Source organism: Pseudopipra pipra, chromosome 27, assembly GCF_036250125.1.
Source record: "Pseudopipra pipra isolate bDixPip1 chromosome 27, bDixPip1.hap1, whole genome shotgun sequence".
Lineage (NCBI taxonomy): Eukaryota > Metazoa > Chordata > Aves > Passeriformes > Pipridae > Pseudopipra > Pseudopipra pipra.
The window spans coordinates 3819464-3840901 of NC_087575.1; the positions used below are offsets into that span (position 1 = coordinate 3819464).

Sequence of the window (21438 nt, forward strand, 5' to 3'; positions counted from 1 at the left end):
CAGGTCCTCGGGGGAAATCCCAAATCCTGGGGGACTGCCCCATGTCCAGGGGGAGATCCCAAATCCTGGGGAATTGCCCCATGTCCAGGGGGAGATCCCAAATCCTGGGGGTTGCCCCATGTCCAGGGGGAGATCCCAAATCCTGGGGGACTGCCCCATGTCCCAGTGGAGACCTCAAATCCTGGGGGGCTGCCCCATCTCCAGGGGGAAATCCCAAATCCTGGGGCACTGCCCCATCTCCAGGGGGAGACCCCAAATCCTGGGGGGTCCGACACAAACCTGTCCCCCCCCTCGGAGCCCCGGGAGCTGTTGGAGGGGCGGTCGGAGCCCCCGGGCCCCTGTTTTCCCTGTTTCCCTGTTTTCCCTGTTTTCCCGTGCCAGGGGAGCGACCCCGCTCCCAGCGCTGCTCCCGCTGCTCCCGGGAAGGTTCGGGGGGTCCCTCCCGGTGGCCGATGCGCGGTCCCGCCCTGCCCTCTTGTGTCTGCGATGGGAAGCCAGGAAGAGCTTCCTAAAACCGGGAATATCAGCCTGGAAGGAGGGTTGGAGCCGAACTCAACCAGCCGGACGCCGACCCGACAGGCGACCCGATCAGCGGCCGAGCTGTGTCACCACCCCCCGTCCCCTGCTCGGGGGCAGGAGGGGTCCTGATCCTGCCGGGGGTGCACCAGGGGCCGAGGGTGGGGGGGAGACAAGCGGTGACATCGCTGGCCCCTCCCCGGGCAGGGGCAGCAGCTTTGGCTCCATCCTCTCCATCCTCTCCATCCTCTTCATCCTCTCCATCCTCTCCATCTTCTCCATCCCCTCCATCCTCTCCATCCTCTCCATCCCCTCCATCCCCTCCATCCCCTCTGTCCTCTCCATCCCCTGTCCTCTGCATCCCCTCCATCCCCTCCATCCCCTCCATCCCCTCCATCCTCTCCCTCCCCTCCATCCCCTCCCCGGCCCCTCTGGCAGCACTTTTGGTGCCTCTTTCATCCTTGTCGTGGTCCCTGTCCCTCCCTCAGCCCCGCAGCAGCCACGGGCTGGGCACAGACACCCCTTCCCCGGGCTGGCACCTCTGGCATCACCCTCATGCCACTCCCCTGCCTGGGAGAGGGAATCATGGAATCGCAGCTTTGGGGTGGGAGGGACCTTAAAGCTCATCCATGGGCAGGGACACCTTCCATCATCAGCCCAGGGAGCTCCAACCTGGCCTTGGACACTTCCAGGGATGGGGTAGCCACAGCTTCTCTGCCCAACCTGTGCCAGGGCCTCCCCACCCTCCCAGCCAGGAATTCCTTCCCGATATCCCATCTATCCCTGCCCTCTGGCACTGGGAAGCCATTCCCTGTGTCCTGTCCCTCCATCTTTTGTCCCAAGTCCCTCTCCAGCTCTCCTGGAGCCCCTTTAGGCCCTGGAAGGAGCTCCCAGGTCTCCTTGGAATCTTCTCTTCTCCAGCCTGGCCTTGGACACTCCCAGGGATGGAGCAGCCACAGCTTCTCTGGGAATTCCATCCCAGTCCCTCCCACCCTCCCAGCCAAGAACTCCTTCCCAATATTCCATCTAAATTTCCCCTCTTTCACTTTGAAGCCATTCCCTGTGTCCTGTCCCTCCAGCCCTCGTCCCAAGTCCCTCTCCAGCTCTCCTGGAGCCTCTTTAGACACTGGAAGGAGCTCCCAGGTCTCCTTGGAATCTTCTCTTCTCCAACCTGGCCTTGGACACTTCCAGGGATGGAGCAGCCACAGCTTCTCTGGGAATTCCATTCCAGCCCCTCCCAGCCAAGAATTCCTTCCCAATATCCCATTTAAATTCCCCCTCTTTCACTTTGAAGCCATTCCCTGTTTCCTGTCCCTCCATCCCTCGTCCCAAATCCCCCTCCAGCTCTCCTGGAGCCCCTTTAGGCCCTGGAAGGGGCTCCAAGGTCTCCCTGGATCCTTCCCTTCTCCAGGCTGGACAATCCCACCTGTGTCTCCACAGAAGCTGCACGTTGGAGCTTGGATGGATCCTCTCACCCTCCCCAGTTGCCCCCAGTGACCTCCCACCCCCACCAGCCCCACCCCAAATCCGTGCCCAGATAAGGAAGAAACACAGACCCACTTATAACCCAAAATAATTTTATTGTTGCTGTTGCTTCTGATACAAAAAAAAAAAAAAAAAGGAATTCCACAAAGAGCCACCTCTCTGTGCGGGACAAGGGGCACAAGGTTTTGGGTTTCCACACTTTTCCCCCCTTTCTCCACAAAAAAAAAACCAAAACCAAAAAAACAACAAACCAACCAACCAGCAAAAAATGTCAATACAAAATTAAAAAAAAAAAAAACCAACAACAAACCAAAAACCAAATCAAAACACCACCCCAGAGAGGAAGGAAGGAAACCTTGAGCTTCTTCATTTGAGATTTTTTTTTTTGGCTCAACACACACACACACAAAACCCAGCTCTGCTAATTTATAATTATTAATAGGTTTGGGTTTTGGTTTGGTTTTTTTTTTTTTTTTTGTTAAAAAAAAAGCACCTGTTGGAAAACAAAATGAAATAAAATGAAACAAAATAATAATAAAAAAATAAAATAAAAAAAAATAAAAACAAAACCAACAAAGAAAACCATCCCAAACATCAGGCCACCCATCCTGTCACAAGCTCTGGGGGGGGGACTCTTGTAAAATCCAGAGTCTGGAGCTGCAAAAGAGTTTTCAAGTTTGACTTCAGCCCCCAGTACAGTAAACACACACTTCCCCCACCCCCTGGGGACCAGGAAAACCCCACCCAATTCCCAAAAAAAAATAATAAAACCCCCAAAAGCTCCAGGAATCTGCACTCCTCCCGAGGCCCAGGGAGCAGGTGGTTCTCCATAAATATGAGGGGTGGTGGGGACAGTGCAGCAACGCCGGCGAGCCCGAGCCAGCCCCGGCTTCCCGGAGCTGGGAGCACCTCGGGGCTGGGATAAGGTAGTTCCGTGTGAATTAGCACCTTTTATCCATTGGGAACTGCAGAGAGAGAGGTTCATGCAGGATTTAGGGAATGGCAGGGCAGGGAAGGACATCCGGAGGGAGGGGAGGAGGAAAAGCCCGGCTGGAATTACGGGGGGAAGCAGGGAGCCCTCCTGCCTCTGGATTCCTGTTTTCCACACCCTCTGGAGCGCATCCCATCTGCAGGAACCAGGGACTGTCCATCTCTGGGGCCACCTTGATGGAGGGGACAACCAGAGGGACTCCTGGCCAGGGGGATGTGGCCACAAGCACAGAGCGGCTCCGAGCCCAGGGTTCTTTTGGAAGCGGCTGTTCCTGCCTCTCACCCCGTCCCCATCTTGCTTTTCCCGGGATTTTCATGGCTGCTGGCCATGGAAATGTGCCCCTGCAGCGTGGGATGTGCATCTTCCCAAGCCCTCCACCCCTCTGGCACGGGAAGCATCCCGGTGCTCTCCACCGGGATCACGAGGTGCTTCCCACCAGCTTTGTCCGACCACACCCAACCAGGCACTTCAACCCATCTGCCTTTCCCCAGAGCTCCTCCTCAGGAGGACACCTGAACCCCTGGACTTGCTGGAGCTCTGGGAAAGCCCTTCCAGCTCCACACTTGTGCAGCACTATCCTGGTGGGAAGACCTGAGGTGTCCCAACAGGAGCCTGTGGTCCCACGGCCTGGCTGCTTTGGGATGTGAGGGGGGCACCCTGAACTGGCCTTTTTGTTCAGAGGGGGCCTTTGCTGCTTGAAAGAGGAGCCCCAAAAGCACCAGAGGAGTCTCAAAGGGATCAGAGGAGCCCCCAAGGACCAGAGGAGCCACAAAAGCACCAGAGGAGTCCCCAAGGACCAGAGGAGCCTCAAAAGCACCAGAGGAGCCTCAAAAGGACCAAAGGAGTCCCCAAGGACCAGAGGAGCCTCAAAGGACCAGAGGAGCCCCAAAAGCACCAGAGGAGCCTCAAAAGCACCAGAGGAGCCTCAAAAGCACCAAAGGAGCCCCCAAGGACCAGAGGAGCCCCAAAGGGATCAGAGGAGCCCCAAAAGACCAGAGAAGCCCTAAAGGGACCAGAGGAGCCCCAAAGGACCAGAGGAGCCCCAAAGGACCAGAGCAGCCCCCAAGGACCAGAGGAACCCCCAAAAGGCCAGAGGAGCCCCAAAAGCACCAGAGGAGCTCCAAAGGGATCAGAGGAGCCCCAAAAGCACCAGAGGAGCCCCCAAAAGACCAGAGGAGTCCTAGGGGCACCAGTGGAGCTCTAAAGGACCAGAGAAGCCCTAAAGGGACCAGAGGAGCCCCAAAAGCACCAAAGGAGCCCTAAAGGGACCAGAGGAGCCCCAAAGGGACCAGAGAACATGGAGAAGACAGCGAGAGACAGAGCACAGCCAGGGCAGGGATGGGATGGTTTCTGCAGCACCATCGTGACAACGCAGAAGCAAAGGAGGAGCAAGAGCTGTTGGGAAAGGCGCTGACACCAGGCCCTGCCAAAGCTCCTTCCCAAGCTTTCCCCAGGCCCCCCTCACATTTCCCGGGCTGTGGGGTGGGATATGACCATGGAGGCACCCCATGGCACCACCCTGCCAGCTTGGACAGTGTCTTGGTTGCAGGAGCCAGGAGGGAGCTGAGCAGGGGGCGGGGAGTCCCTACCGGCGAGGGGCTGGAACCTTCGGCGAGGTTTGGAACCCTCGGCAAAGCTCCCGGGAGCTCTCGGTGCGGCTTCGGCTCACGGAGCAGAGCAATCCCAGGTGCTGATCCCAGGAGGACGTTTCCCAGGGGGCCGTTTCCCGGGGTGTCCAGGCGGTGGCAGGAGGGGGGGGCGGCGCGAGAGGAGGAGCCCGTTTGTCCCCGAGGCGTGGGTGGCGAGAGGAGAAGGGCCGTGACTGTCGGGTGGGTGGGTGGGTGGATGGATCCCGTGGGGGGGGTTTTTCTCTTTTTTAGTAGAGCTGGAGCTGGAGCTTCATCCTCAGTGCCTGGCCCAGCTCCCCCGCCAAGTAGTCGAGGTGGTTCTTGGCCTCGAGTTTCTGCAGTTCCCGCCTGCGGTACAAGGGCACGCTGACGATCTCCAGCAGGTACGTGCCGGGCAGGATTTTCTTGCGGCCCAGGTGGAGGAAGCTGAGCCCTTCCTTCTGGTGGATGCGGAAATAGCCCTCCTCGTTGCCCTGGGAGATGAGGTACCGCACCCGGTTCTCCAGGGGCTCCACGGCCGGCAGGAGCTCCAGGATGTGCTCCTTGCGCGCCAGGTCCGAGAGGTTCAGGGTCATGGACAGCGGGGCCTCCACGTCCATGCTGGCCAAGTTCACGGCGTGGTCCTGCCAAGGAAGGGGGGGTGTCACTCACAGACCCCCCCAGCACCTCGGGGCCGGGGGGAGGAGGGTGTGATTTCGGGGAATTCTGCCCCAAACACCTCGGGGCCGGGGGGAGGAGGGTGTGATTTCGGGGAATTTTGCCCCAAACCAGCTCTGAGAAGTAACAGCGACTTCCATACGTTCAGCCATTGGAATGGGCTGCCCAGGGAAGGGGTGGATTCTCCATCCCTGGAGGTTTTTAAGAAGAGACTGGATGTGGCATCAGTGCCATGGGCTGGGAACCACAGCGGGGTTGGATCAAGGCTTGGATTGATGATCTCAGAGGTCCCTTCCAACCCAGCTGATTCTGTGATTCTATCATTCCATGGTTCTGTGATTCTATGATTCCATGGTCCTTAATTTCCTACAAGTGTTTCTCGGTGCCCTGGTTGTGTCTCTGACACTGAACCAGCCACCACACAGCCCTCAGCTGCAGAGGCAGGACCAGGAACTTCAGAGCCTAAAATGACCTCCCAGTCCAACCTGCCAGGGCTGTAAAATTCTTGGGGGAGCCTTGGACAGAGGCCAGAACTCCCTGTGGAGGAATAAACTGTATTTACAGTGACAGGCCCAGCCTGGAGTCAGACAGTGAGTGCTGAGAGCCCTCAGTGACCCTGTGGGAACTGCTCCCCCATCACCTCCCCTCGCTCAGAAACACAGAGTTGGTTTGGGTTGGGAGGGACCTCAACATCTCATTCCACCCCCTTGCCATGGGCAGGGACACCTTCCACTGTCCCAGATTGCTCCAAGCCCCATCCAACCTGGCCTTGGACATTCCCAGGGATGGGAAACACCTGCTTTATCTCTTGGCTTCACGTATCTCCACACATCTGTGGCCAAACCACACAAGTGTGTGTCACCTCAGGGTGTCCCAAACTCCAAAGATCCCCAATGCCCGCAGGACTTGTGGGCTCAGGGCCGTCCCCAAACACCCCAGGCGGGTGTGGGGTGAGCTGCTCTGGCTGGACTGAGGCAGGACCCACTATTTCCCAAGTGACCCAGGTCTTGCCTTGCCCCCCAGCCCCCCCAGGGTGCCGTGGGGGTCCCACCTGGTGCCTCTCGGTGCCGTTGAGGCTGCGGCGCTGGCGGCCCCTCTTGGGGTAGCCGTTGATCTTGCACTCGTAGCAGGTCTCGGGGGAGAGCAGGTTGTCCTCATCCTCTTCCTGGGGGGCAGGCAGGTAGGGACCTTTCCCAAAGCCCAAGCCAGAGATACAGTGTCTGGGGGCAGAAGAGCAGAGACACCCAGCTCAGAGCCGTGATCCAAACAGAAGTGTCACCACTGCCCTCGGAGGTTGTCCCAGAGCACTTGTGCTCCAGTCCCTTCCCCAGCCTCGTTGCTCTCCTCTGGACCTGCTCCAGCCCCTCAATATCCTTCCTGAGCTGAGGGCCCAGAACTGGACACAGCACTCCAGGGGTGGCCTCACCAGTGCTGAGTCCAGGGCAGGAATCACTTCCCTGGACCTGTTGGCCACCCTGTTCCTGAGCCAGGCCAGGATCCATTGGCCTTCTTGTCCCCCTGGGCACACTCTGGCTCCTGTTCAGCTCCCTGTCCATCCCCACTCCCAGCTCCCTTCCTACCTGGCTGCTCTCCAGCCCCTCTGGCCCAGCCTGGAGCTGCCGGGGGTTGTTGTGGCCAAAGGGCAGGACCCGGCCCTTGGCCTGGTTGAACCTCATCCCCTTGGAATCAGCCCATGGATCCAACCTCTCCAGGTCCCTCTGCAGAGCCCCCCTGCCTTCCAGCTGCCTCGATTGTTTTGCAACAGCGTCTGGGAAGGTGTAAGTGTCTCCCTTACCCTTGTCCCGCTCGGAAGTAGCCGCCGGGGCAGCCGCACAGGTACCCCCCGTCCGTGTTGGAGCAGCCGTAGCTGCAGGGGCTGCCCCCGGCCGAGCACTCGTCCACGTCCTGGCAGCCCCCGAAGGCCTGGTCGAAGTCAAAGCCCGAGGGACACACGCACTTGAAGCTGCCCAGGGTGTTGTAGCAGGAGGCAGAGCCGCAGGCGGTGGGGCTGGAACACTCGTTCTCGTCTGCGGGGGCGGCACAAAGGGGCACAGGCTCAGGGGAGGGCGGGACACTGTGCTCCCACCCCGCCCGGAATTCCCAGCAGGCTCCCCGAGAGCCCAAAAGGCTGCTGGAGGGGGGTGGTATCCTGCTGCTGGTGGCAGAGCAGCTTCCTGGCATTCCCTGTTCCTGGGAGAAGCCGGGGCAGGGCAGGGGGGTCCATCCCTGGGAAACGTCCCGGTCTGTCTCTGGGGCAGGGCAGGAATATCAGTGGGATGAACCCAAACTCAGTGTCAGAGGGGGCTGAGGGGGGTGGAGAGGGACTGGGGGCTCGGCTGCCCTCCATCCTGCATCCCACAGCTATGGGATACACCCATAGGAATGGGATAGACCACAGGTATGGGATACATCCCACAGGTACGGGATACACCCCACAGCTAAGGGATACACCCACAGGTACAGGATACACCCCACAGCTAAGGGATACACCCACAGGTACAGGATACACCCTACAGGTACAGGATATGTCCCACAGGTATGGGATACATCCCACAGGTGTGGGATGCACCCCACAGCTATGGGATACACCCCACAGCTAAGGGATACACCCACAGGTACAGGATACACCCCACAGGCACAGGACATACCCACAAGCACAGGACACACCCTACAGGTATGGGACATCTCCCACAGGTACAGCATACATCCCATTGGTAAGGGACACACCCCACAGGTACAGGACACACCCCACAGGTATGGGATCCATCCCATAGTTAAGGGACACCCCCCACAGGCACAGGACACACCCCACAGGTACAGGACACCTCCCACAGGCCCAGGACACATCCCACAGGCCCAGGACCCCAGTCTCACTCACCCACACACTGGTTCCACTGGTAGTGCTGGACGTAGCCCTGGGGGCAGCCACACCTGTACCCCCCCAGCACGTTCTGGCAGCCGTGCTGGCACCGGTGGTTCCCGTCACACTCGTCCACGTCTGCAGCAAAGCGACACGGGGGCAGTGGGACAATGGGACAATGGGACAACAGGACAACTCCCCCTGGGCTGGGGGGCCCTCAGGGACCAGTGGGTGGGACCTCAGGGCCCTCAGGGACCAGCTGGACCTGCCTGGCACCCTGCAGGGTGCTCATGTGGGGGTGGTTCTGGTGCCCAGTTATGTCCCTGCAGTTGGCAGTGAGGGGAACTCTCAGCCCCAAGGCCCACAGACACCCCTGGGATGGGTTTGGAGTTAAGGTCAGGCCTGGACTCTGCTTCAGGCTGAGCACTGGCACTCCTCAGCAGGTCCCATGGCCACCTTGAGATCTCTCCTGGTGGGACACAGGACCATTCCTGTCCCAGCTTGGCTGTGGCTGCAGCACTGAGACCTTCATTTCTTTCTCCAAGGGCCGGTGTTTCCCCTGGCAGGTCAGGCACTGACCTCTCCTTCACACCAGGGCTTCCCATGGGGGCTTCTGGTGCCCCACAGACCCTTCTCATAGAACCATGGAATATCCTGAGCTGGAAGGGACCCACAGGGATCATCCAGTCCAACCCTTAGCCCTGCACAGGACACCCCAACAATCCCACCCTGTGCCTGAGAGCGTTGTCCCAACTGAGCTCCTCGGAGACTGTGATGCACCAGGAACTCTTCCCCAGGGGAACACAACTCTGCCAAAGCCCTGGAGACCCAGACCCACCTTCACAGTTGACCCCAGAGCTGTCCAGGGAGAATCCTTTCTGGCACTCGCAGTTGTAGCTGCCCGGGGTGTTCAGACACTGCCCTTTGGCTCCGCACAGCGAGGGCTGAGCCGTGCACTCGTTGTTGTCTGCAAAACACCCGCGGGTTTGGGGGCTGGAAAGACTCTCCTGGGCTTAAAACTGACCCCTGGGGATGCTGTGCCCGTGGGAATGTCCTGGTGGTGCCCAGGGGAGCAGGGAATGGCTCTACTCACCGATGCAGGACGAGTGGTGCTGAGTGAAGCCGGGGGGGCACTTGCAGTTGAAGCCCCCGATGATGTTGACACAGAGGAACTGGCAGTTGTGCTGCTTGGTGGAACACTCGTCCAGGTCTAAAGCAACAAGGAAAAATGTCTCATTTTATCCCCCTGAGGTGTCTTATCCATGTGGTCTCAGCCTGTGACATCTGTGGATACACCTGAGCACACCGGGACTGGCCTCAGGAACAACACCCAGAGTTCTTCCACAAGAGGAACGAGCCTCTCCCCACCTCAGTGTTATACATGGGCACATCTGGAAGGTGCAGAGACTTCTCCCTGCCTCCCCTGGGATCCACAAATCCCAGAGTCTCCCAGATTCTCAGCCCAGCCTCCTCACACACTGACACTGGGAGAGGTGGGCACAGCCCCAGCCTGGCAGCTGCTGGTGGCACTGACATGCAGGAGACACCCAGGTTGAAGCTCCCTGGAGCTCAGCACAGCTTGGGATAGGCTCTGAGGTCTGTAGGAAAGGGCAAGGAGGATTTTTTTCCCAGATGAGACAAGTCCAGACTGCGGGAGGATGAAACCCTCACCCTCCAGTCCACAAGGGTGGCACCTTTCCCCACATCTATCCCTGTGCTGTGGCTGAACAGAAGGACCTGAACTGCTCTGCCACGTCCCCCCAGGTGCCAGGGGTGAGGCAGGGGCTCTGCTCCTCCTCCTGGCTGGATACCTTTGCAGATCTTGCCATCCTCCTGCAGGATGTACCCTCGGGGGCAGGAGCACTGGTAGCTGCCTTCTGTGTTCTTGCAGATGAAGTTGCAGGGCTTGGGGGACTGGTTACACTCGTCCAGATCTACCCTCGAGAGACAAGACACGTCAGCACCCCCAGGGACAGGACCCCCTCCACCCCTTGGACAGCTTAGCCTGCCCAGGAGCTCCTGAACACGAGGTGATCCCGGGTTTTGTGGCACCACACGAGTCAGTGATCAGATATCCCTATGGATTCTGGCACTCCTGGATAAATGCCCTGTTTTCACCATGCAGGAAGACACGGATTTTGGGGGAGCACCTCAGTTTGAGGCAGCACAACAAGTGTAGGAGATCTCCTGTGACGTAATCATATGAATATGCATTTAATCACCTATGAAAATTGCATAAACCCCCCTGATTTTGTGTGTGAAACCTTCGAGCGAGTTCTCCGTGGTGCGGACCACGCTCGCTCCCGACGTCGGCAATAAACACCTTTGCTGCTCAAAAGATCCAAAAGTCTCTGAGCAGTTCCTTAAACCGGATTTTTTTGGATTCCCAAGGGCTGTCCAGAGGCACGGGATCCCTTTTCCCCACTCACCCACGCAGGCCGTGCCCGTGATGTCGGCGGTGTAGCCCAGTCGGCAGTGGCAGCGGAAGGAGCCGATGCTGTTGATGCACTGCCCGTTCCTGCACAGGTTGGGCAGGACCTTGCACTCATCGATGTCTGGGGGAGAGAGAGAGGGAAGGACCTGTCAGTGCCAAGACTGCCTCTGTGCCCGCTGCCAGCCCCATGCCAGGGCAGCTCTGAGCCTCCCAGAGCTGAGAACCCGCCCGGAGAACCTCGTAGAGGTTTCGTGTCTGCTCCGGGCTCTGCCCCAGCCTGCACCCACCCACGTCCTCTGCACTGAAAGATGTGGCCCCAGCTCACCTCTGCCATCAGTGGAGTATCCTGGGCCATGGGGACACATCTTCTTGTACTGGGCAGTGCCAGGGAGGGGGCAGAGCTCGCACTGGGGGCCCCAACTGCGCCCGCTGTTGCAGCAGCACTCGGATTTGGTGACCAGGTTGCGGTTGGTGGAGGACATCTGGCACATGGTTTGCAGCACCTCGGTGAAGCAGAACCCTTGGCGGGTGTCTGGGTGGAGGAAAGGGGGATATGAGTCCGGGATCTGAGCCAGTGCCAGCCCCAGGGATGAGGGAGCAGCCTGTGCCAGCGCCAGCATGAAGGGGGTGTGGTTCGGATAAAGGTGAAGGTGATGCCCCCCAACCCTTCTGCTCAGGATCAAAGAGTCACAGAATGGTTTGGGTTGGAAGGAGCTGGAAGATCATGGAGTTCCAACCAATGGCACCTTGAAGGTCATGGAGTTCCAGCCCTGGTTTGGGTTGGATGGCACCTTGAAGGTCATGGAGTTCTACACCCTGCCATGGGCAACCTTCCACTGTCCCAGGTTGCTCCAAGCCCTGTCCAACCCAGCCCTGGACACTTCCATGGATGGAGCAGCCACAGCTTCTCTGGGCAACCTGTGCCAGGGCCTCCCCACCCTCCCAGGGAGGAATTCCTTTCCAATATCCCACCTAACCCTGCCCAGGGAGGAATTCCTTCCCAATATCCCATCCAACCCTGCCCTTTGTCAGCGTGAAACCACTGCCCCTCGTCGTGTCCCTCTGTACCCACATCACAAGTCCTTCTACAGCTCTCTTAGACCCCCTGAAGCCCCCGGGAAGCCCCACGTGCTGCTCCAGGTCTGGCAGGATTTGGGAATTACCGATGCACTCGGTGCCAGAGGGACTGACTTCGAAGCCCTCGTTGCAGTCGCAGCGGTAACTCCCCGCTGTGTTCACACAGCGCCCGTTGGGGCAGATCCCAGGCTTGGTCCGACACTCGTTCTCATCTGGGAGGGAGGGAAGGAGGGGGAGAAAGAGAGAAAGATAGAAAGGAAGAAAAGGAAGGAAGGAAGGAAAGGAGGGAGGGAGGCAGAAAGGGAGAAAGAAAGAGAGAAAGAAAAGGGGAGAGAGAAAGAAGGAAGGAAGGCAGGAAAGAAAGAGAGAAAGAAAGAGAGAAGGAGAAAGAAAGAAAGAAGGGAAGATGGAAGGAAGGAAAGGAAGGAAGGGAGAAAGAAAGGAAGAAAGAGAGAGAGAAAGAAGGAAGGAAGGAAAGAAAGGAGGGAGGAAGAAGGGAAGGAGGGAGTAAGAGGCAAAGGGAGAAAGGAAGGAAGGGAGGAAGGGAGGGAGGAAGAAAGTGAGAAAGAGAGAAAGAAAGGAAGAAAGGAAGAGAGAGAAAGAAGGAAGGAAGAAGGAAAGAAGGAAAGAGAGAAAGAAAGAAAGAAAGAGAGAGAAAGACAGAGAGAAAGAAGGAAGGAAGGGAGAAAGAAAGAAAAGAAAGAAAGAACCACAAAGAGCTCTGGTGAGGCAAAGAACCAATTCCATGAGCTTTCCACGAGCCCCTGTGCTACCACTCAGTTTGAAATGTCCTCCCAGAGCCCTTGAGGACCATTTCCACATCAGCTGGGAAGCACATCCACCTGCCCTGGACCTCTCCCAAAGCAAGGGTGGGCGAAATTTGGCTTCCCTGGCCTGCACATGCTCCACCTGCCCTGGCCAAGCTGCTGGGGCAGCCCTGGAGCTGGGCTGGCTCCGTGTCCCTGCTGTGCCTGAGCTGAGCAGGGCTGGGCTGCCCAGTGCTGCCCCTTCCCAAAGCACATCAGTGCAAAGCAGCTCAGGACAGACATGGAATGACCCAAAGGAAAGGTATCCCCCGTGCTGGACTCTGATTCACATGGGCCAGAGGTGAACAGAGGGTTGTGTGTGAAGGCGCGAGCGGGACACCCCAGGGAGGAGGAACATAAACTTCCACGGGCAATGCCTGGCAGGGAACCATCCCCATGCCCTTGGGAGTCCCTGGCAGCCTGCCCTGGTACCTGTGCAGCCCTCTCCATCGGGCCTGCGCTGCATCCCTGGCGGGCAGATGCACATGAAGGTGCCGATGAGGTTCTTGCACAGCATCCCCCGGGACTCGCAGTCGTGCAGCCCCTCCGCACACTCGTCCAGATCTGCAAGAGAGACCCCGTCAGAGCTGCCCCTGGGTGAAAATTCTAGTCTAGACCTTCCTTGGTGACCAGTTTGTAACCAAGGGAGTGGCCATGTTCCCAGTATTCCACACGATTTTTACATAAGCCAGGGTACTGTTCGTGTGAGGCCTAGTGAGGCCTAGTGAGGCCTAGTGAGGCCTAGTGAGGCCTTGGGAGGCAGAAGGTGCCAGCGGTGCTTGGCACGATTCTGCTATCTCAAGGAGAGTAATAAGATTTTTTTTTCCTAGTTCTTTATTGATTGTGTTACTGTGCATACCTGCTTCAGGGTTTTATGGTGTTTTTGTCCTGCATTCCTTTTCCCTTCCCCTCTGGGGGGGTTGTTTGGGGTTCTCTTTTCATATGTATATAGTATTGTAACTGTATATAAACTGTGATATACGTAAATATATATATATTTTGTTGTAGCTTGGTTGGTTTTGGGTCTTTCAGTTTCTGTAGTTTTTTTTTCCTTTGTCCAAAGGGGAGGGGGGAGGTTTTCGCTGTAGCCCGGGGGACTTGGTGGGAAGCCAACTCCAAATAGCTACACCCTGCCAGCCCTGGGGGGCACCAGGAGCACCCACTGCTCCATCAATCCCCGTGGCCTTAGCCCAGGCTGGCTGGGGCACAGCTAAAAAAAAAAAATCACAGAATCATAACACGGTTTGGGTTGGAAGGGACTTTGAGGCTCATCCAGTGTCATCCCCTGCTATGGGCAGGGACACCTCCCACTAGCCCAGGTTGCTCCAACCTGGCCTTGGACACTTCCAGGGATGGGGCAGGCACTGTGCCAGGGCCTCACTGCCCTGTGAGCAAAGAATTTCTTTCTGGCAGCAAAACCAGTGGGGTGACAGTGGGCACAGGCCCAGCGATGCCAGGGCAGAGTGCTGCCTTCCCTGCACACACAAGGCTGAGAGCAGGAGCTGGGGAGGGTTTGGGAGCTTCCTGATGGAGGCAGGAGGGGCTGTTACCTCTGCACATCCTCCTGTCCTCTCGCAGGGCGTATCCAGAGGGGCAGGTGCACTCGTAGGAGCCGAAGGTGTTGATGCAGCGGAAGGCGCAGAGCAGGGGGTTCAGGGAGCACTCGTTGATGTCTGTGGGGAGGAGAGAGGAGAGAACCTGCCTTGGTGCTGTCAGGGACAGGGCTGGGCTTCCCCAGGGTAGAGCCACCCTCCCCGGGCGTCCAGCTCATGAGAACTTTGTTCCACCAAGGCTTCCTGCCGTGGTTGGTTGCAGAGGGACAGACACCGGTGTCTCAGCAGAGGGACAGACACCAGGACTCTCAGCAGAGGGACAGACAGCCAATGTTTTAGCAGAGGGACAGACACCAGGACTCTCAGCAGAGGGACAGACAGCCAATGTTTTAGCAGAGAGACAGACACCAGGACTCTCAGCAGAGGGACAGACAGTCAATGTTTTAGCAGAGGGACAGACATCAGGACTCAGCAGAGGGACAGACACCCGGTGTTTTAGTGGAGAGACAGACTCTCAGCAGAGGGACAGACAGCCAATGTTTTAGCAGAGGGACAAGACAGTCGGTGTTTTGGCAGAAGGACAGACACCAGGACTCTCAGCAGAGGGACAGACAGCCAGTGTCTCAGCAGCTCAGATGGGTCCTGGCTCCCTGAGGAGGCAGCTCCTGGATTTTGGCAGGTCTCCAGGCTCCTCCTGGGCTGCAGCCTCAGAGGAAGCTGAAGGAGCCCAGTGCTGATGGAGCCGAGCCCCAGCCGAGCCTTCCCACACCATCCCTTGGGGCTGGCCCGGGCAGTGACCCGGCAGGGTCCCCCCCAGCCCGGTGGCACTGGGGATGAGGGGACAGATGAGGGGACAGTCCCCCAGCAGTGTCACCTTCACAGGTCATCATGGGCCCCGGCTCAAAGCCCTCGTCGCAGGCGCACTCGAAGCCTCCCACCACGTTGGTGCAGGTGCCGTTCCCGCAGGGATTGCCGATGGAGCACTCGTCGGTGTCTGGGGACACGTCGGGGGGTCAGTGGGGTGGGAAGGGTCGGGGCTGGGTGGTCCTTGCAGCCCCAAATCCCCCAGCAAAGGCAGGAGCTGGGACAGCAGAGGGGCAGGGGAGGAGCGAGGTCCCTCCGTCCACCTCGGACACAGGGGGCGAGGAAGGAGGGAACAGGGAGCCCACCCCAACCTCACAGACCCACCCAGCCCACAGACCCTCATCCACAGAGACCCCCACCCACCACACAGACCCTCACAGACCTCCATCCATCACACAGACCCTCATCCACAGAGACCCTCACCCAGCACACAGACCCTCACAGACCTCCATCCACCACACAGACCCTCACAGACCTCCATCCATCACACAGACCCTCACCCACAGAGACCCCCACCCACCACACAGACCCTCACAGACCTCCACCCATCACACAGACCCTCACAGACCTCCACCCATCACACAGACCCTCATCCACAGAGACCCCCACCCACCACACAGACCCTCACCCATCACAGACCCTCACCCATCACACAGACCCTCACAGACCCCCACCCACTACCCAGACCCCCATCCACCACTCAGATCCCACTCACAGAGACCCACACAGACCCTCACCCACCACACAGACCCTCACAGATCCCCACCCATCACACAGACCCCCACCCACATAGACCTCCACCCACCACAGAGACCCTCATCCACAGAGACCCTCACCCACCACAAAGACCCTCACAGACCTCCACCCACCACACACACCTCACCCACCACAGACCCTCACCCACCACACAGACCCTCACAGACCCTCACCCACCACACAGACTCTCATCCACAGAGACCCTCACAGACCCCCACCCACCACACAGACCCTCTCCCAGGCAGCCCTGACCCCCAGAGCCCCGGGCAGACCCTCACCCACGCAGTTGACCCCCGTGTAGTCCAGGTTGTATCCGAAGGGGCACTCGCAGCGGAAGGAGCCGTCGGTGTTGATGCAGGCCCCGTTGATGCACACCCCCAGGTTCTCCGAGCACTCATTGACATCTGCCAGGGAAACCACGAGGGTGAAACCTCCCACAGCCACAAACAGCCCCCTCAGGACTGACATGAGACACCCAAGTGATCCCTGGAGCTTCAGATTCTCCCTCTCCAGAGCCGGGGGCCGAACCTTTGGTGAGCAGCTGAGCTTGGGAGAGCCTCCAGTCCCATTCCTTCCACCCCTTCCCTGCCTCTGGGATCCAACCCTGCTCTCCAGGAGCCCAAGTCTGGTTGTTTTTAGGCAGCAACACCCCCCCCCAACCCCAAATTTCTTGTCATCCCTAGAGCCAAGCTCACCTTCTCGGGTGTCACCTGGGCCTGGGATGGCTCCGTGGCCGTACGGACACAGCTCCTGGAAGGCAACTGGGAGGAAGCAGGAAAGTGAGATCTGCTCACAAGGGATTCCACTCTTGCTTCTAGAGCACTATGGGAGCTTGAGAACCCCCAAAACCCTGTCTGGCTGGAAAAAACTTGTGCCTGCCTTGGGTGTGGAACCATGAAAACATGGAATTGTGAAGGTTGGAAAGCCCTCTAATATCATGAAGTCCAGCCATTAACCCAACACCACCGTGTTCACCACTAAACTACATCTCCAGGTGCCACATCCACACATTCTTTGAACACTCCCAGGGATGGGGACTCCAGCACTGCCCTGGGCAGCCTCTCCCAGTGCTTGACCACCCTTTCAGTGAAGAAACTTTTCCTAATATTCAACCTAAACCTCCCCTGGCACAACTTGAGGCTGTTTCTTCTTGTCCTGTTGCTTGTTATCTGGGAGAAGAGCCTGACCCCCACTTGGCTACAACCTCCTTTCAGGCAGCTGTAGAGAGCTTCAGGCAGTGGTGGAGAGAGTTGTGGAGGCCCTGAGGTAACACCAAGGTTGTGGGTTTGACCCTTGGGTGGGCCATTCACTGAAGAGTTGGAATTTGATGATCTTTGTGGGTCCCTTCCAACTCAGAGCATTCTGTGAGATCTCTGAGATGCCCCTGGAGAGCACCAAGAGCAGATCCAAAGCAGAAATAACCCGCCTGGTTGTTGCAGTCCCAGGGAATTCTGCAGCCCCAGAGAATTCTGCAGCCCCAGAGAATTCTGCAGCCCCAGAGAATTCTGCAGCCCCAGGGAATTCTGCAGCCCCAGGGGATTCTGCAGCCCCAGGGAATTCTGCAGCCCCAGGGGATTCTGCAGCCCCAGGGGATTCTGCAGCCCCAGGGGATTCTGCAGCCCCAGGGGATTCTGCAGCCCCAGGGAATTCCGCAGCCCCAGGACGGGCTCCCAGTTCTCCAGGCATGGACAAACCCCCTTTGCTGGACACCTTGCCTTCCCTGCCTTTCCCCACACACAGAGCCAGGTCCCAGCCTTCCTACCATTCCCCTCCTGAGGGCAGAGCTCGCAGGGATCTCCCCAGCCCTCCCCTGGCATCTTGCTGCAGCAGCACCGAGCCTTGGTGGTGTTGAAGGCCTTGGGGACGGAGCACTTCCCGTTGTCGAAGCGGGTGAAGCAGAAGCTCTGGCGAGTGTCTGCGGGAGGATGGGAGATTTCCAAGGTCACACAGAGGTCCAGGAGGTTCTGCTCCCTCCCCACCACGAGCAGCTGCACTCACCAAAGCAGCGCCGGCCGTTGTCAGACAGCACGAAGCCCGGGGGACAGACGCACTGGAAGCTGCCAGGGGTGTTGGTGCACGTCCCAAAAAGGCAGATGTTGGGCTCCTCTTCGCACTCGTTGATATCTGGGAGGAGCAGGGACACACAGAGCAGCCAAAGGTCACTCCTTTCCTCAGGGAAACAAGGTGAAGGTGATGTCTGGGAGCTCTGATGCCTCATCGCCACGTCCCCAACCTCTAACCCTCCCTCAGAGAAAATGGGGCAGTGAAAACAGGCACAGCAAAACCCTTGAGCCTCCTCTTCTTCTTCTTCTTCTCCCACCTCCATCTGTGAAGATGTCTGGGAGCCTGATATCTGCAGGATACCACCCTGTCCCCAACTTCTAACCCTCCCTCAGAGAAAATGAGGCAATGACACACAGAGCAACCAAAGGTCACTCCTTTCCTCATGAAAATAAGATGAAGGTGATGCCTGGGAGCTCTGATACCTGCAGGACATCAACCTTATCCCCAACCCTCAGAGAAAATAAGGCAATGAAAATGGGCACAGCAAAACCCTTGAGTCTCCTCTTCTTCCTCTTCTCCCACCTCCATCTGTGAAGGAGATGTCTGGGAGCTCTGATATACCTGCAGGACATCACCCTGTCCCCAATCCCAGAAAATGGTTCAATGACACACAGAGCAGCCAAAGGTCACTTCTTTCCTCATGAAAACAAGGTGAAGGAGATGTCTGGGAGTTCTGATACCTGCAGGACATCACCATGTCCCCAACCTTGAACCCTCCCTCAGAGAAAAAGAGGCAACAAAAATGGGCACAGAGAACCCCCTGAGCCTTCTCTGCCATGGGAGCAGGTCTTGCCTTGCAAGAAGGTGTTTGGGGGTGGTGATGCCCCATCCTGATGATGCCCCAGAGATGCCCCAGCCCACCCAGGAAGAACAGGGCTGTTGTGGTAATGGTTCAAGAGGGGGCAGAGGCCCCACATTACCGATGCAGTTGTCGTTCTGCACCTCGTAGCCCGGGGGGCAGATGCAGCGGAAGGAGCCCTCCAGGTTCTGGCAGGTGCCCGGGGAGCAGGTGCCAGGCAGGCTCACACACTCGTTGATGTCTGAGGAGGAAGAGAAACACCCCGTGATGGGGTCTGTGCCCACCTCAGAGGACCCTCCTGCACTCAGGGCCCTGCCGTGCCCAGAAGGTCTGAGGGAAGCAGGTTAAGACATTTCCCAGGATGGTTCCCAGGGCATCCCTGGTACAGCTCTGCAGGTTTTAGGGGCATGGACAGAGCGTTTCTCCTCACTGCACATGGAAAGGTGCAGGTTTGCCTGTTCCCTGCCTTGCTGGAAGGGAGATGAAGGCAGAGAGGGACTCAGCCCAGCTCTCCAGGGGCACTCAGATGAACCAGGCTTTGGTTCCAGAGGACTTGGGACTTGTGGCAGAGGATCTGTGAGTGGTTCTGGAGAATCCACTGCTCAGCTGGCTGGGATGGGCCCAGCCTGGGCACCACATCACCCAGCAGCAGCTCCCCCCACTGCTGCCCAGACACTCACCCACACAGTTCTTCCCGTCAGGGGTCCGGTCGTACCCCTCCTGGCACAGGCACTGGAAGGAGCCGACGCTGTTGATGCACTGCCCGTTCCGACACACCTGCCCCACCAGGGATGAACACTCATCAATGTCTGTGGGAGGGAGAGGACAAGCAAAACAGGAAGAGATGCAGAGCATGAGAGTGTCACCCCCACCAGCCCCGCACCTCCGGCACGTCCGGCCCCCGCTCCGGCCACCGCTGACCCCCGGCGTGCCCACCTGGCACATCCCAGCAATCCCTGGGCTCAGCATTCCAGGGAACTCACCCATGCAGTCGTTGTTGTGTGTGAGCTCAAAGCCAGGGAAGCAGAGGCAGTTGTAGGAGCCGACTGTGTTCTTGCAGGTCCCGTTCCCGCAGGGCTGGCGGTCGCACTCGTCGATGTCTGCGGGGAGGAGGTGGTGGGGGACGGGTGAGGGGACACTCCTGGGTGTGCAGGCAGTGCCCAGGGGGCTGCACAGCACCAGGGGTAGCCTGAGAGGACACTGGAGCCCTTGGCTGTGCTTTGCACCGCTCAGCAAAGTGTCAGAGAGAGCTCCCATCCTTCCTCATGGCTGATTCCCACGTGGACTGTGGCACCACACTGACCCAGGGACACGGTCTGTGGTCACACACTGACCCAGGGACACGGGCTGTGGTCACACAGTGACCCATGGGCATGGGCTGTGGCACCACACTGACCCAGGAACACAGTCTGTGGTCACACAGTGACCCATGGGCATGGACTCTGGCCCCACACTGACCCCTGCACGTGGTGTGTGGCCCCACACTAACCATGGACGTGGACTGTGGCCCCACAGTGACCCACACATATGGACTCTGGCCCCACACTGACCCATGGACATGGTGTGTGGCCCCACACTGACCCAGGAACATGGTCTGTGGTCACACAGACCCCTGCACATGGACTGTGGCCCCACATTAACCCCTGCACATGATCTGTGGACCCACACTGACCCACACATGGACTGTGGCCCCACACTGACCCACACACATGGTCTCTGGCCCCACACTGACCCATGCACATGGTCTGTGGCCCCACACTGACCCACACACATGATCTGTGGCCCCACACTGACCCACACACATGATCTGTGGCCCCACACTGACCCACACACACAGACTCTGGCCCCACACTGACCCATGCACATGGTCTGCTCCCCCGTGGCCTTGAAGCCGTTGTGGCAGATGCAGACGTAGCTGCCCTCGGTGTCCACGCAGTCCCCGTGGCTGCACACGTTGGGGATCTCCTGGCACTCGTTGCGACCTAAAACGGAGCCAAGTGGGCACTGGTGAGCAAAAAGGAGGGACCAGAGGGGAAGAGCAGAATCACAGAACATGCCCAGTTGGAAAGAAGCCACCAGGATTGTTGGGTCCAGCTCCTGGCCCTGCACGTGAACCCACAAGATTTACGCACTCAAAAAACCAAAATTCCGTGTAATTGGAAAATGTGGCCCCAGCTGCACTTCACAGTGGCCTTTTCTCATCCCTCAGGAGCCCACAATCCTTGGGAATTGCACCAGGAAGTCCAGATGTGCCATAACCACAGCACAGCCAGGTCAGAGTCCCTGGGGAGTGCCAAAAGAGCAGCAGGGGACTGGCATGTCCTTCGTGTGCCAGGCAAAGCATCACCAGCTGAGTGAGGGAGGGGGTTGTCCCAGGCCTCACCTGGAATATTGTGGCAGTTTGGGGCACTGCAAGAAAGATCTGAAGCTCTTAGAGAGTGTCCAAAGGAGGGAATGTGGGGAAGGGCCTTGATTTGAAGCTGTGTGAGGACACTGAGGGCACTTGGTGGGTTCAGCTGGAGAAGAGGAGACTGAGGGGAGAGCTCAGGGCAGGTACAACTTCCCCAGGAGAGGAAGAGGAGGGACAGCACTGTGGGGACTCCAGGGAATGACCTGGAGCTGTGTCAGGGCTGGGTTGGGTTGGATATTAGAAAAGGGCTGGATATCAGTAAAAGGTTGGATATTAGTAAAAGGTTGGATATTAGAAAAAGGTTGGATATTAGAAAAAGGTTGGATATTAGAAAAGGATTGGATATTAGAAAAAGGTTGGATATTAGAAAAGGGTTGGATATCAGAAAAAGGTTGGATATTAGAAAAAGGTTGGATATCAGAAAAGGGTTGGATATCAGAAAAGGGTTGGATATTAGAAAAGGGTTGGATATTAGAAAAAGGTTGGATATTAGAAAAGGGTTGGATATTAGTAAAAGGTTGGGTATTAGAAAAAAGTT

At 58.0% G+C, this 21438-nt stretch overlaps 1 protein-coding gene across 1 annotated transcript in view; it reads right to left on the reverse strand.

Annotated features, from left to right (window-relative positions):
* Window positions 1-2090: 2090 nt before the first annotated feature.
* FBN3 (fibrillin 3) overlaps window positions 2091-21438 on the reverse strand; it is a 47620-nt gene continuing 28272 nt past the window's right edge. The window contains exons 25-45 of the mRNA XM_064637195.1: window positions 20347-20472; window positions 19474-19590; window positions 19171-19299; window positions 18612-18731; window positions 17626-17751; window positions 17390-17542; window positions 16323-16388; window positions 15906-16031; window positions 14882-15001; window positions 14005-14127; window positions 12887-13018; window positions 11735-11860; window positions 10897-11103; window positions 10567-10692; window positions 9949-10071; window positions 9231-9347; window positions 8976-9104; window positions 8156-8275; window positions 7073-7304; window positions 6329-6497; window positions 2091-5243 (exon numbers count right to left, since the gene is read on the reverse strand). Coding sequence (XP_064493265.1) covers window positions 4869-5243; window positions 6329-6497; window positions 7073-7304; window positions 8156-8275; window positions 8976-9104; window positions 9231-9347; window positions 9949-10071; window positions 10567-10692; window positions 10897-11103; window positions 11735-11860; window positions 12887-13018; window positions 14005-14127; window positions 14882-15001; window positions 15906-16031; window positions 16323-16388; window positions 17390-17542; window positions 17626-17751; window positions 18612-18731; window positions 19171-19299; window positions 19474-19590; window positions 20347-20472 — 3062 coding nt within the window. The 3' untranslated portion in view covers window positions 2091-4868. The remainder of the gene's footprint in view (window positions 5244-6328; window positions 6498-7072; window positions 7305-8155; window positions 8276-8975; window positions 9105-9230; window positions 9348-9948; window positions 10072-10566; window positions 10693-10896; window positions 11104-11734; window positions 11861-12886; window positions 13019-14004; window positions 14128-14881; window positions 15002-15905; window positions 16032-16322; window positions 16389-17389; window positions 17543-17625; window positions 17752-18611; window positions 18732-19170; window positions 19300-19473; window positions 19591-20346; window positions 20473-21438) is intronic.